Source organism: Trifolium pratense, linkage group LG5 (genome assembly GCF_020283565.1).
Source record: "Trifolium pratense cultivar HEN17-A07 linkage group LG5, ARS_RC_1.1, whole genome shotgun sequence".
NCBI classification, from domain to species: domain Eukaryota; kingdom Viridiplantae; phylum Streptophyta; class Magnoliopsida; order Fabales; family Fabaceae; genus Trifolium; species Trifolium pratense.
The window spans coordinates 1,989,476-2,003,012 of NC_060063.1; the positions used below are offsets into that span (position 1 = coordinate 1,989,476).

Below are 13,537 nucleotides of genomic sequence, written 5' to 3' on the forward strand. Positions count from 1 at the left end.
GAGATTGTATCGGAATTGGTTATTATATTCATGTGATTTGCTCTACACACACACACATATATATATGAGTATACAAGAATCTGTGTATTAAACTCTAGCCTATAATTTGCCTATAATAGAAAAAACTATTAAATACAATTGATATACAATTTCCAAATATAAGTTATATGCTTTGATTTTATGTTGAGCAGATATCTAAGCACTGCCAGCACATGCTTACACGATTCACACGCTTAGTTGATTTGGTGTAACTTTGGCATTCATTAGCATCTTGATATTTTTCTTAATTTGAATAGTATATCCTTAACATGTCTATCTTAGATATATTAAAATATAAAAAACGGTTACAAAAGATTGGAGTGACATAAGGTTTAACATCAACCTCATGCTTCTGCTTCTATTGTCTCCTTCGTTAACATCCTCAAAATAAACGATTAACAAGTTAATCTCTCCCACATTTATCGACATGCAAATTAGGTAGGCTGCCATTTATTTGTAGGCCACACTCTAATTTTATTTTGGGAAGACAAATAAGTTAGCTTATAGCTTATAAGTTAAAAGCTCTGTTAGGTAACATTTTTAAAAAAAGAGCTTATAGTTTATTTTTCAAATACTATTTCAAGTAGCTTAATTATGATTTTATAACTTTTTTTTTTCTTCCAATTTTATCCCTATCAGTTAAACATAATTTTTTTTATGTCATTTCATAAATGTAAGTTGTTTTGACCATATTACACGAATTAAGAAATGTGATTAATGTTGTGTGGAAAAGAGAAATTATGAGTTAGTTTACAAAATTGTCCTTCATTAATGGTATGAGAAAAATAAATTGAAGAATTGAAAGAAGAAAAAGAAATAAATAGTTAAGGGTATAATAAAAAAAAATATTAAATATTTCATTGATAATGTAAACTTACTTATAATTTAATATAATTGTTTTTCTCAATTTTGAAACGGAGGGAGTAATAGCTTATGCTCCAAGTTACTAATTTTTATTTTTGAAGGAATATTTTTTCGTATTAAATTTTTTGGTATTATTAGTAGCTCCTCCTAGATACACTACCGTTGTTCCTTTTGACTCTGTTTCTCAAAACGAAACCCTAACCGATTCCACACTTTTCCGATCAAAAAAATGGGAACACCAGAAACTTCAAGAGAACCATGTCCATATCGGATCTTCCTCGACATTGGAGGAGCGTTCGGAATGGGAGCCATCGGCGGCTCCGCCTTCCACTTCTCCAAAGGTCTCTACAATTCACCCCAAGGCTCTCGTTTCACAGGCGCAGCACAAGCTGTTCGTCTTAACGGAGCACGAATCGGCGGTAGTTTTGCCGTTTGGGGTGGTTTATTCTCTACATTTGATTGTACTATGGTTTACCTTCGTGAGAAAGAAGATCCATGGAATTCAATTATTGCTGGTGCTGCTACCGGTGGTTTTCTTGCTATGCGTCAGGGTTTTGCTGCTTCGGCAAGATCTGCGGCGGTTGGTGGTGTTTTGCTTGCGCTTATTGAAGGTTCTGGAATTGCGCTTAATAAGTATTTAAGTGCTCAGCAGCCTATGCCGATTATGATGGATGAGATGCCTCCGCCAGAGGAATTGGATTCGAATAAGGCTGCAGAGAAGGCGTGGTTTGGTAGATTGTTCGGTGGTGCGAAGGAAGAAGAGAAGAACACTGGAGGAAGTGAGGTGAATATTCTTGAGAGTTTTGATGCTCCTCCTGTGCCTAATTTTGAGTACAGGTGAATTAGGGTTTGGTTTTTGACTTTTGAGGTAGTGTTTTTTGTTATGTTCTGAAAATTGAAATTAGGTAGTGATTATTGTTTGATAGTAGCTACTTGGTTAGTACTTGTTTTGAAATCATTAATGATGATTCTGATTTCTTGTTATGATTAGTGTAAGAATACTAGATTATTAGTTTAATTACAGTGTGTTTAAATTAAATGTCGCGTTCTTATGGTTGGTGCTTAATTGGTTGAATTTAGGTTATTTGAAATACTTAGATTGAATTTATGGTGATTCGTTTCCAAAGAATTACGAGTTAATAACCTCTTCATGCTAAAAAATGTTGCAAACATGATCCTTGAACCTTGTGTATGATATACATGGATATATCCGAGTCGTATGAAGTGAGTCGATAGTGAAGTGATCAAATTAAGTAAGGGCTGATATTTCAACACAATTGTGACTTGTTATACATGTAATTTGTAATAACAACTACAGCTAGTATTAATTTTCTCATCAGTCATTGATTTTACTTTCCTTACACTCAAAAGCTAGTTGCTTGCTTTAGAATATACTAGATTATTTTTAAAGCATACTAGATTATTAGTTGTTTAATTACAGTGTCTTTGAATTAAATGCTTCTTTATGTATGGTGCTAATTGCTTGAATTTCTACTATTTATTACTTGAATGAATTTGTTGTGATTTGTTTGAGAAGAATAATGAAACCTCCTCATGCCAAATAAATGTTGCAGACATGATCCTTGAACCTTGTATATGAAATATATAGATTTGTGTTGTACGAAGTGAGTCGAGAGTGAAGTGATTTGTGTTATACATGCACTTGTTAACTTTATCATCAATGGTTTGTTTTACTTGCCTTTCACTCAACAGTTAGTTGCTTGCTTTAGATGTGTTGAATCTGAAATATATGATGTTAAAGATGTGCGAGATCAGTAGTTACAAAAGGTGTTAGAGGTTTCAATAAATGTTGTGATCCGGATATGAGACCTCAAAGGTTGTGTTGTTTTTGCTGAATCCATCAGATCTTTCAAGTTTCTATAGTTTCTCTCACAATTAGAGATTTTTTTGGTTGAATTTGTATTCAGTATGATGCTTTTTTGGTATTAGTAGAACGGTAAATATTAGCACTGAACACTGTTTTCTCACTTCTCAGAGTGCTTATTTGGTATTCAGTGCAGTAAAACACTTGCTAATTTCTTGTTGCTGAATCCTATTGTATAATGTGTTTGTAGTATTGGGCCTTGATTAGCTTAAGCCCAATATAGTTTGTGTTAGGCCCAATTGTAATGACTTGCTATATAAGCAAGGTTTGTGTGATCAATAAAATTGACTTGGCCATTTGTTCTTAACAAGTGGTATCATGAGCCTTTAATCCATCACCTGTATTCCGTTTTCTGCAAGAAACAAGTTAGTTACGGTGGTTGCAACCACTCTAACCGTCCTAACCGTTCCAAAAGATTGTTCTCCGTTCATCTTCTTCATCTCACCACACCAAAGAAACCCACATTCTTCATCTTTTTCATTCCTCCCACTGCAATTTTCTTCGCAATGGCAGAAAATTCAGACTTCTTGAAGCCTTCAATTCCAAAATTTGATGGCTACTACGATCATTGGGCAATGTTGATGGAGAATTTGCTCCGATCTAAAGAATATTGGAGCTTGATCGAGAATGGTGTGACAGTGGCTCCGGCGAATGCAACGGTGGAACAACAGCGCATTGCAAATGAGAGTAAGCTTACTGATTTGAAAGTCAAGAACTATTTGTTTCAGTCCATTGATCGATCCATCTTAGAAACGATTCTTAATCGTGACACTGCACGAGATATTTGGAATGCTATGAGAATTAGGTATCAAGGTTCAACCAAAGTGAAGCGTGCACAGCTTCAAGCATTGCGCAAAGATTTTGAGGTTCTTGAAATGGGGGAGAGTGAATCAGTAGAAGAATACTTTGCAAGAACCATGGTTATCACCAACAAGATGACTTCTTGTGGTGAAAGAGTAGAACAAAGTACTGTGGTTGAGAAAATTCTTAGATCAATGACTGTAAAGTTCAATCATGTAGTCTGTTCTATTGAATTATCTTCTGATGTTACCACACTCTCCATTGATGAGCTGCAGAGTAGCTTGATAGTTCATGAACAACGTATGAAAGGCCAACTGATCAAGCAAGAAGAGCAAGCTCTCAAGGTCACTAATGGTGGCAGAGGGAGAGGTAGGGGAAGAAATTCAAATTCTGCTAGAGGTCGTGGTAGGGGAAGGAAAAGCAAAGAGAATGTGGAATGCTTTCACTGTCATAAATTGGGACACTATCAGAGTAATTGTCCCAATTGGAGTGAAAATGCCAATTATGCAGAATTGGATGAGTTTAAAGAAGAAATGCTCCTCATGGCCAAAACCAATTATGATGAGTTTGGTGAAAATTGGTTCTTGGATTCTGGGTGCAGCAATCATATGTCAGGTAACAAAGATTGGTTTTATGATTTTGATGAGAATTATAGAGATTCAGTGAAATTGGGTGATGACTCAAGGATGAATGTGATGGGAAAAGGAAATGTGAAACTCAGTATCAATGGAAGAGTTCATGTTTTCACCAATGTGTATTTCATACCTGGGTTTAAGACAAACCTTCTCAGCATTGGCCAAATTCAGCAGAAGAAGGCTACAATTGTGTTAAAAAACAATTGCTGCAAAGTTTATCATGAAGAAGAGGGATTACTTTTTGCTACATACATGTCAACAAATAGAATGTATATTGTCAAAGCAGAAGTAATTGCTCCAAGATGTCTGCAAGCTTCAAAACTTGTCAACTCTTTGCTTTGGCATAGCAGATATGGCCACTTAAGCATCAAAGGATTGAATGTTCTTGTTAAAAAGGACATGGTGAGAGGTCTACCAGCATTGAAAGAGCTAGATGAGAATTGTGCAGATTGCTTGGAAGGCAAGCAACACAGAGATGCCATTCCCAAGCAAGCAAATTGGAGAGCCAGCTCTAAGCTTGAACTTGTTCATTCTGATATCTGTGGACCTATCAATCCAAAATCCAACAGTGGCAACAGGTATTTCATAACTTTCACTGATGATCTAACTAGAAAAACTTGGATATATCTACTGAAAGAGAAGTCTAGTTCACTAGAAACTTTCAAACAGTTTAAGGCTATGGTTGAGAAAGAGTCCAGTTGTTCTATTCAATGCCTAAGAACAGATAGGGGTGGTGAATATACCTCAAATGCTTTTAATGATTTTTGTAGTAATCATGGAATCAAGAGGCAATTGACTGCAGCATACACACCTCAGCAGAATGGTGTTTCAGAAAGGAAGAACAGGACTCTAATGAATATGGTAAGGAGTATGTTGGCTGGAAAGGGTGTACCAAAACCATTTTGGCCAGAAGCCTTGAAGTGGGCTACTTATGTGATGAATAGAAGTCCCACTCTATCTGTCAAAGACATCACACCAGAAGAGGCTTGGAGTGGAGTCAAACCTTCTGTGCATCACTTCAGAGTTTTTGGATGCATAGCCTTTGTTCATGTACCTGACAGTCAAAGAACCAAGCTAGATAGCAAAAGTGTGAAATGTGTTCTTCTGGGACTAAGTGAAGAGTCAAAAGCTTATAAGCTTTATGACCCTGAAAAGAAGAAAATAATCATCAGCAGAGATGTGGTATTTGAAGAAAATAAAGGTTGGAATTGGAATAAGATCTCAGACAAAAAGCAAAACCAATCAAGCAATGATGTTCTCAGTGATGAAGAGTATAGTACATCAGCTCCAGCAAATGACAATGAGGCTCCAGCAAATGACAATGAGGTTCAAGCTGAAGTTGATATGAATACTTCAAGTGATGATAGTGATGGCATTGACTTCCAATCTGAGGTGAATTTGCCTCCAAGAGTTAGGAGACCACCTCAGAGCTTGAATGATTTTGTCACAGGAGAGGAGCTTGACCAGCTGCATAATCTTGCAGTCTATGTAGCTACTGAAGATCCAACATCATTCAGTGAGGCTGTTAAGTCTAAAGTTTGGATAGAAGCTATGAATCAAGAAATGCAGTCCATAGAGAAGAATCAAACTTGGGAGCTTACTAGTTTACCTGATGGAGCCAATGTAATTGGTGTGAAATGGATTTACAAAACTAAACACAATGAAAAAGGAGAAATTGATAAACATAAGGCAAGACTGGTGGCAAAAGGGTACAATCAGAAGCATGGTATTGACTATGATGAGGTATTTGCTCCTGTGGCAAGATGGGACACAATTAGATCAATACTAGCTATAGCTGCAAGAGAAAGTTGGAAAGTGTTCCAGTTGGATGTAAAAAGTGCTTTTTTACATGGTGAATTAAGTGAAGATATTTATGTTGAACAGCCACCAGGTTATCAGAGGGAAAAGAACAAGGTGTACAAACTTAAGAAAGCATTGTATGGCCTAAAGCAAGCACCAAAGGCCTGGTACAGTAGAATTGAAGCCTATTTCAACTCTGAGGAATTTGAGAAATGTCCTTCAGAGCATACATTGTTCATAAAGCACAAGCCAAATGGTAAGATTCTGATAGTCAGTCTATATGTTGATGATCTCATATACACTGGAAATGATTTGCTTTTGATGAATGAGTTCAAAACATCAATGCAAAAAGAATTTTCAATGACTGATTTAGGCAAGATGAAGTTTTTTCTTGGAGTAGAAGTAATCCAGTCTGAGGAAGGTATATACATCAGTCAACAGAAATATGCAGCTGAGGTCTTAGGGAGGTTTGGTATGGAAAATTGCAACAGTGTATGCAGCCCTATAGTGCCTGGTTGTAAGCTTGACAAAGATGAAGATGGTGATGCTACAGATGCAAGAGAGTATAAGCAGATAGTTGGGAGCCTAATGTACCTGTTGGCTACAAGGCCTGACTTGGCTTATTCAGTGTGTCTGGTAGCTAGATATATGGAAAGGCCTACAAACATGCACCTTACAGCAGTCAAAAGAATATTGAGGTACTTAAAGGGTACACTTACAAATGGAATCATGTATAGGTGTGACACTGAGAAGGGTTTTGAGCTAGTTGGCTGGTCAGATTCAGACTATGCTGGTGATGTGAATGACAGGAAGAGCACCACAGGGTTTGTATTCATGCTTGGATCAGGAGCCATATCTTGGTCTTCTAAGAAGCAACCTATTGTCACTTTGTCCACCACAGAGGCAGAATATGTTGCAGCTGCTGCATGTGCTTGCCAAGCTGTTTGGTTGAGAAGTATACTAAGCTACTTGCTTAAGAATCAGAAGATTTGCACTCAGATTTATTGTGATAACAGCTCCTCCATCAAGCTGTCTAAAAATCCCATTATGCACGGTCGTTGTAAGCACATAGATGTGAGATTTCACTTCTTGAGAGATCTTACAAAGGATGGTACAATTGAACTCAAACATTGCAAATCACAAGACCAGTTGGCTGACATCATGACCAAACCTTTGAAGTTGGATGCTTTTTTGAAGTTGAGAAGTGGGTTAGGAATGGAGATGAAATGAATGCTGCAGAATTACTTGATCTGCTTCAGTTTTGCTCTTGCTGCAGAATTGCTTGGATTGCTGCAGTTTTTTCACTTGTTTTGCTTTGCTTATTTTTCAGTTTTTGTGTGAATGTTGTTTAGCTTGCTTGTCAAGTATCCTTTAATTGAACTCTTAGGATTGTTCAATTAGGGGAGAGTTTGTTGTATAATGTGTTTGTAGTATTGGGCCTTAATTAGCTTAAGCCCAATATAGTTTGTGTTAGGCCCAATTGTAATGACTTGCTATATAAGCAAGGTTTGTGTGATCAATAAAATTGACTTGGCCATTTGTTCTTAACAAATCCATCAGATCTTTCTTGTTTAGAACGTCAAGAATCCTCATTCCTCACAAGCAATTGGAGTTCGTTAGTTAGAAAAGTCCAATCTCTTGTGTTAAATGTGCGTTTGCTAAACCTGATAGTAAGTTGAATTTTACAATTGGGCAGAGTTAGACAACAACTAATTCATTTACTCCCAAAATAGATGTTTTATCTCTAGGCCTCCCATGTATCTTTTATACCCCAAATATTCCAATTTTGCCCTTACTAAAAACTTCGATTCGCAGAAACCGAAGTTTTTTCTAGTTAAAATTCAGGAAAAATTCGGTTAACAGAAACCGAAATTTTTTTTTTTCAAGGCAAAAGAAATTCGGTTCGTAGCAACCGAAAATTTTATTGAAGGGCAAAAAAATAAATTCCAGGGGAAAAAGAACCATGAGGGCCTAAAGAGAAAACATCCCAAAATATGATCAAGGCCAAAATCTTGTAGATAATGATCCATGTCCAAACCCAAAATGGCAAAATCATTTAGTAGTTAAAAAAGCCTTATAGATGTAGGTTTTAGCTTTCTGAGTAAGAATCTAATGGTTATGAACATGCATTTTTGGTATTATAGTAGATTTGTCGAAATCACAGTGACACAATGATTTTGTTGAAGTTTCAAAGTGCAGCTTTCGCAAAATTATAGTGGTTCACTATGACAGCCATTATGATTTTGTCGAACTCACTCTGAATTCAAACACGGAGACCTTGACCCCTGTGCTTGACTCTGTTGAAATTTTGAGCTAACAACCCAATTCATATTTCATTTATTGAGTAAAATAAATTTTAATTAATCAATCATTAAACTCCGTAATTAAATAATCTACAATTGATTGGCTATAAGTAGTGGTTTGTATATTATAATTAGAATAAAACTGTTCATCAATTATAACCCCCCCAAGTTTCTCATTTTACGCTAATACGTAGAAAATTTTGGAAAATATTTTCTTCGAAGGGGGAAAGAGAAACTGTATAAAAAATTCACTTTCCTATATGTTTGCATCCGTCAAAGTCCTTCACTGTTGTGCACCACAAAAATTATCTCTTGTGATATTGATATGTTGGAATGTTATGCGAACTTCCTAAGGTCTATTTTCATCAAGGGTGGTGTGCTGCATGGTTAGAAAATCTAAACATAAATTACTTTAATTATCTTCAATTCAATTTTGATCATAATTAGTTTTAAAATTATTTCTGTCAAAATTAATTTTTCTCACCGCAAAGCCAAACATACAATAAATCTTATCCATCCTGACACAATTATGTAAATTAAAGCAAATATGTTGTTTTTAATATATAAAAAAAATGTTGTTTTTAATATATGATGATCCATTTCATAGTTTTTTTTTTGTCTTAAAAATTTTAAGAAATTAAAGTGGGAGTCTAATAATCTTTTTGAAGCAAGGAGTCTAATAATCTTGATTTTAAGTAAAAAAAATCACTTTTTCATGTCTCAAATTATAAGCAAAAAAAACCAACTTTTATCATTTTTAAGATAAACTTTTACTTAATTTATTCTCTCTCTTCATAATCAATAACCAATAAAAACTCTTTTTACATCTTCCTATGAAACTTATTTCAACAAAAACACAAAAATTCTTTCTTGAAATTATCATATTTTACTTTTCTTAATAAGTGTGAAATTTTGCTTATATAATGGGACGAAGTATAAGTAAAATATAGTCAACATAGATGTTCACCTTAATAATAGATGTGCTTACATTACAAGGGAATGGACTTGACTCGTTGACTTGCTCTAAAATTCAGTCCACGTAAAATATAATTGACGAATAAAAAGAGTGATGTCATTAATCAATTGCCATATTAGTTCAAAAGATATATTTTTCTTAGATGATAGTATGAAACAACAATTACAATTAGAAATTCACACATACTGTAAAGTTTTAGGTTCGTATTTTTTAGTCTAATATTTATCGATTAAAATGTATTTGGCTCAAATTTAGACTAAATACGTTTTGACTTTTGCTTATATTTAAGACTGGAGGGAGTATGAACAATTTAAAAGGTGTTAATTTATTATGACAAATGCTAAACAATGTCCCGGACACTCTTTAAACACCTTATATTGTACTCCCTCCGTGACTATATATAAGCAAAAATCACATTTCTAGGTTCATTGCATATTTAATGTATCTGATCTATATCTGAATCTAAAAAGTTAATTTTTACTTATATATTGTCAGAAAGGGTGTAAGGTTTTGTGAAATATTTATGAAGATGTGTGAAATTAAAGAGTGAACCGGGGGCACTCGTTAGCAAGACCCATTTCTTATAATTGATTAATTTCTTTTAAGCATAAACCATCAGTAGGGCTGAAAATGAGTCGTGTCGAGTCGAACTCGATTCATTTATTTAACGAGCTTAATTTTCAACTCAACACTAGTAGAAAAATGACTTTTGGCTAAGAGATTCCACTACTGGTGGTATGTGAATACCAGTAGTTAAAACCATTTGACCAAAGGATTCCACTACTGATATTTGAATACTTGTAGTGAAAAGTTCATAGATAAGGGATTTCACTACTGGTTTTCTTAAATCAGTAGTGAAAAGTAGACACGGTGGCAATGTTGTAATTACGTTGAAATTTGTTTTAATTGTATTTCACTATCGATTTGGTATTCACCGGTAGTGGAATGTTCATTAATTAATTAATTTGTTCATTCCTCTTCATTCATCCCTTACGCGAAGCCAATTGCAAAAACGAGAACGCGTATATCTTCATTCCCAAATCGCCAAATCCCTAAAAATCCCAAAGCGCCATCTTCATTGAATCCAATCATTCCCAATTTCTTCAATCATTCTCCAATCTCTTCGCTTTCATTCGTTTTGATTCGGTTTCATTCTCCAAACCCTAGACGGCCGACCCCTTTTTCATTCGTTGTCAACGATTTCATCCCGTCCTCGATTCCCTTTTGTTCGCCGTCAACGATTCCCTTCCATCAACCTTCAGTTCTCATCACCGTTGAACTCAAGCCGCCGTTTCTTCGATTCTCATCATAAACCCAGTCGCTGTTTCGTCCATTCTCTAGTAATCTATAGCTAAGGTAAATTTCCACTTGATTCACAATTTTAAGGTTACCACTTATGTGATTAATTCTTGTGCTTTTCTTCCATTATCTGCCATTTTCAATTTAGCTGTTAGTGATATTGTGACCATCACCATTAGTATCGCAACAATCCAATGCCCTGATAGGTATTCATTTACAATGCTTTTAACTGTCCTCCAACTGTTTGATGAAATGCCAAAGTGTCTTGTAGCTGTTTGCAATGCTATCAGTAGCTGGCTTAATTTTTTTAAAACTCAATGAAGATTAATCTACTGTGTGGTTTCTTCTATCTCAATGCTAAAATTATATTTTTTTTTAGTTTTGTGTTCTTTTTTTTCCATTACTATTTACACTTGTTGTACATTATTACTAGTTGGGTGTTTCAATTTTATCTTATATTATAATCCAACTCTATTTCTAGACTTCAGGTACAGATTGGTATTGAAGGTTTGTGTTTGATGAAGATTGAGAAAGATTGCAAAAAATATAGGCTCATGGTGCATTGATGATAGTGTATATAAGAGGTATGATTTTTTTTTTCCTTATTATATCCTTGGGCATGTTGTATGTGTGTAGGCCATTTAACATTTCTACATATTCATCATGCATGATTAATATTCTGTGATAATGTGTTGTACTAACCTAGCTAATAATGTTGATATGCAAAATGATAATTAAGAACAACACTGTGTCCAGCGAATTGTTAAGATTTTATGCTTCTTAGCTAAGTAATGAGGACATTATAAGCCTTAGAACTCAACCATTCCCTATCTAAGAATATCTAAGGATATGGGTTTTCAAGATTTTCACTTGAGGTTAGGTATTTTTTTAAATATAATGTTTGTGTTTTATGGTTTTTAGTTTTCACAATTATTTGATGAATATGTGTAGTTAATTATGTGAATTAATTGTATATTTTGTAGGTATAATATTATCAAGGTTTGTCTGTGGGAAATGGATTCTAAACTGAAATTATCAAAGAGACCTATTCTTGGTATAAAGGTTTGGGCAATAATTTCAATTTTGGTTCGTTTGTCAACTATAATTCTCACTGTTCTTTGACTGTTTTACTTCAAGAAAGAAATCTAGAAAAGAAAATGAACTTGGTGAAGGCTGGATATGGAGTGGTTTATTAGGGACAGTTGATCAATGGGAGTGCATTAACAGTTAAAAAGATACTCAATAATATGTGAGTTTTATTAAAATTTTGAGGCTATTTACATTAATTGTTCCGTTGTTAGTGCCTTTTGGATTGACTTATTTAAGTTAATCTACTTTCATAATCTCTTATGGGATTGACTTATTTAAGTTAATCTACTTTCATAATCTCTTATGTCACAGCAGTGTCAAATGATCATTGTTATGTATTTCAGGGACTTGAGTTGTATGGTGATACAAGATTTTTGCTTTATGGGCCTCCAAGTTGTGGTAGAACACAAATTGCCAAAACTGTTACCAATGAGGCGGGATCTAATTTCATTTATATTAAGGTCCGTCAAAATCTTCCATCCTTTTCTCATTAGTTTTGGCTTATAGAAAGTTGTTTTGTCTCAAATGATGAATTAAGAGTTGATGATGCATTTGTTTCTTGACTCTACTGAATTAAGTTTTTTTTGGGATTGTTCTGCATAATTGCAGTAGTATTACTATTAGGATTTGTGTTTGGTGTAATTTTTACATTCACATCCAATTGAAAATTTACTATTTTGCTATATGATCCATTTCCTTACAATATATACTCATTGAATCACTACTTGTATTTGTATGTTGCTGCATACTCATTGAATCACTACTAGTTCGTGGCTGTGAAGTGAAGACTGCTACATAACTCATCAAGTAGCCACTCATCCAAATTAGCTTAACTCAGTCAACTATCTCTATGCTTAAATTAAATGATGGTAATGATACTCTTTGTTTTGTACGCTTCTTTGGAAATTATGGACTGCTAGAAACAATGCTGTGTTTAATGGTATCTGGCTGGACCCTGTTCGGTTGGCTGAGGAGGCCATGTCCTTTGTCCATGAATTCAATGCGGCAAATCCTACACGAAGGGGACGAATTTCTAGCTCTCTGGCCAATAACCTTTATTGCAGTGGAACCAGTCATGGCAGAGGCGTTGGGAATTAGACGGGCCTTTCAACTTGCTCGGGAAAGGTCTAAACTCTTTCTCTATTTTTTCTGACGCAGCAAATGTGGTGGACTGCATCTATAACAAGGTGAAAATTGCAGCCATTGAAATGGTGGTCCAAGACTGTAGGGAGGTGTTGTATGGTATGTCAAATGTTAGTGTCTTGTTTGTTGGTAGAAGTCTTAATGTTGATGCTCATAACATGGCCTCTTTGGTAGAAGTCTTGTTTGTTGGCCTAATTAGGATGGTTTTAATGATAATGTTAAGTATTGACTTTTAATGTGTTGAATGTAACTTTGTTAGCTTGTTAATTAGGAATTGACAATGACTTGTGGAAAATAATATTCGGAATTATGTCAATTTTCTTGTGCGTTACTAGCTACTAGTAATTTTGTTGTGCGTTATTAGCTACCAGTGACTTGAAATTATGTTGTATAATTTCTGCGCCGGAAAAGTGTAGACGATATAATTAATGCACAGGAAGCTACAAAAAAATGAAAAAAAAAAAAAAAAAAAACTAACATACCACTACTGATATTTTTAATAAACAGACGTGAAAACTAAGCATACCACTACGGGTAAAGGTAATGACCCGTAGTGGAATCCCCATTTCTTTAAAAAAAAAAACTGGAAACCATACATACCACTACGGATATGCGTAAATACCGGTAGCGGAATCCCCAATTCTTTAAAAAAAAACTGGAAAACCATACATACCACTACGGATATGTGTAAATACCCGTAGTG

At 34.8% G+C, this 13,537-nt stretch overlaps 1 protein-coding gene and 1 long non-coding RNA gene across 8 annotated transcripts; both read left to right on the top strand.

Moving 5' to 3' along the window:
• The first annotated feature begins 1,075 nt into the window (after positions 1–1,075).
• On the top strand, positions 1,076–1,800 carry LOC123885143 (mitochondrial import inner membrane translocase subunit TIM17-2-like). Its single transcript, XM_045934404.1, has one exon. The coding sequence runs from the start codon at positions 1,133–1,135 to the stop codon at positions 1,742–1,744; it is 612 nt and encodes a 203-aa protein (XP_045790360.1). The 5' UTR covers positions 1,076–1,132; the 3' UTR covers positions 1,745–1,800.
• Positions 1,801–10,251: 8,451 nt separating this feature from the next.
• On the top strand, positions 10,252–13,165 carry LOC123887504. 7 transcript variants are annotated; one of them, XR_006801526.1, is made up of 6 exons: positions 10,257–10,659; positions 11,084–11,186; positions 11,586–11,656; positions 11,740–11,851; positions 12,036–12,152; positions 12,459–13,165. It is a non-coding gene; the product is annotated as an uncharacterized LOC123887504 (long non-coding RNA). The 7 variants fall into 7 exon arrangements; XR_006801530.1 differs by lacking the exon at positions 10,257–10,659 and adding an exon at positions 10,664–10,689 and having other exon boundaries at positions 11,091–11,186; positions 12,459–13,024; XR_006801529.1 differs by lacking the exon at positions 10,257–10,659 and having other exon boundaries at positions 10,909–11,186; positions 12,459–12,560; positions 12,850–13,024.
• The last annotated feature ends 372 nt before the right edge of the window (positions 13,166–13,537 follow it).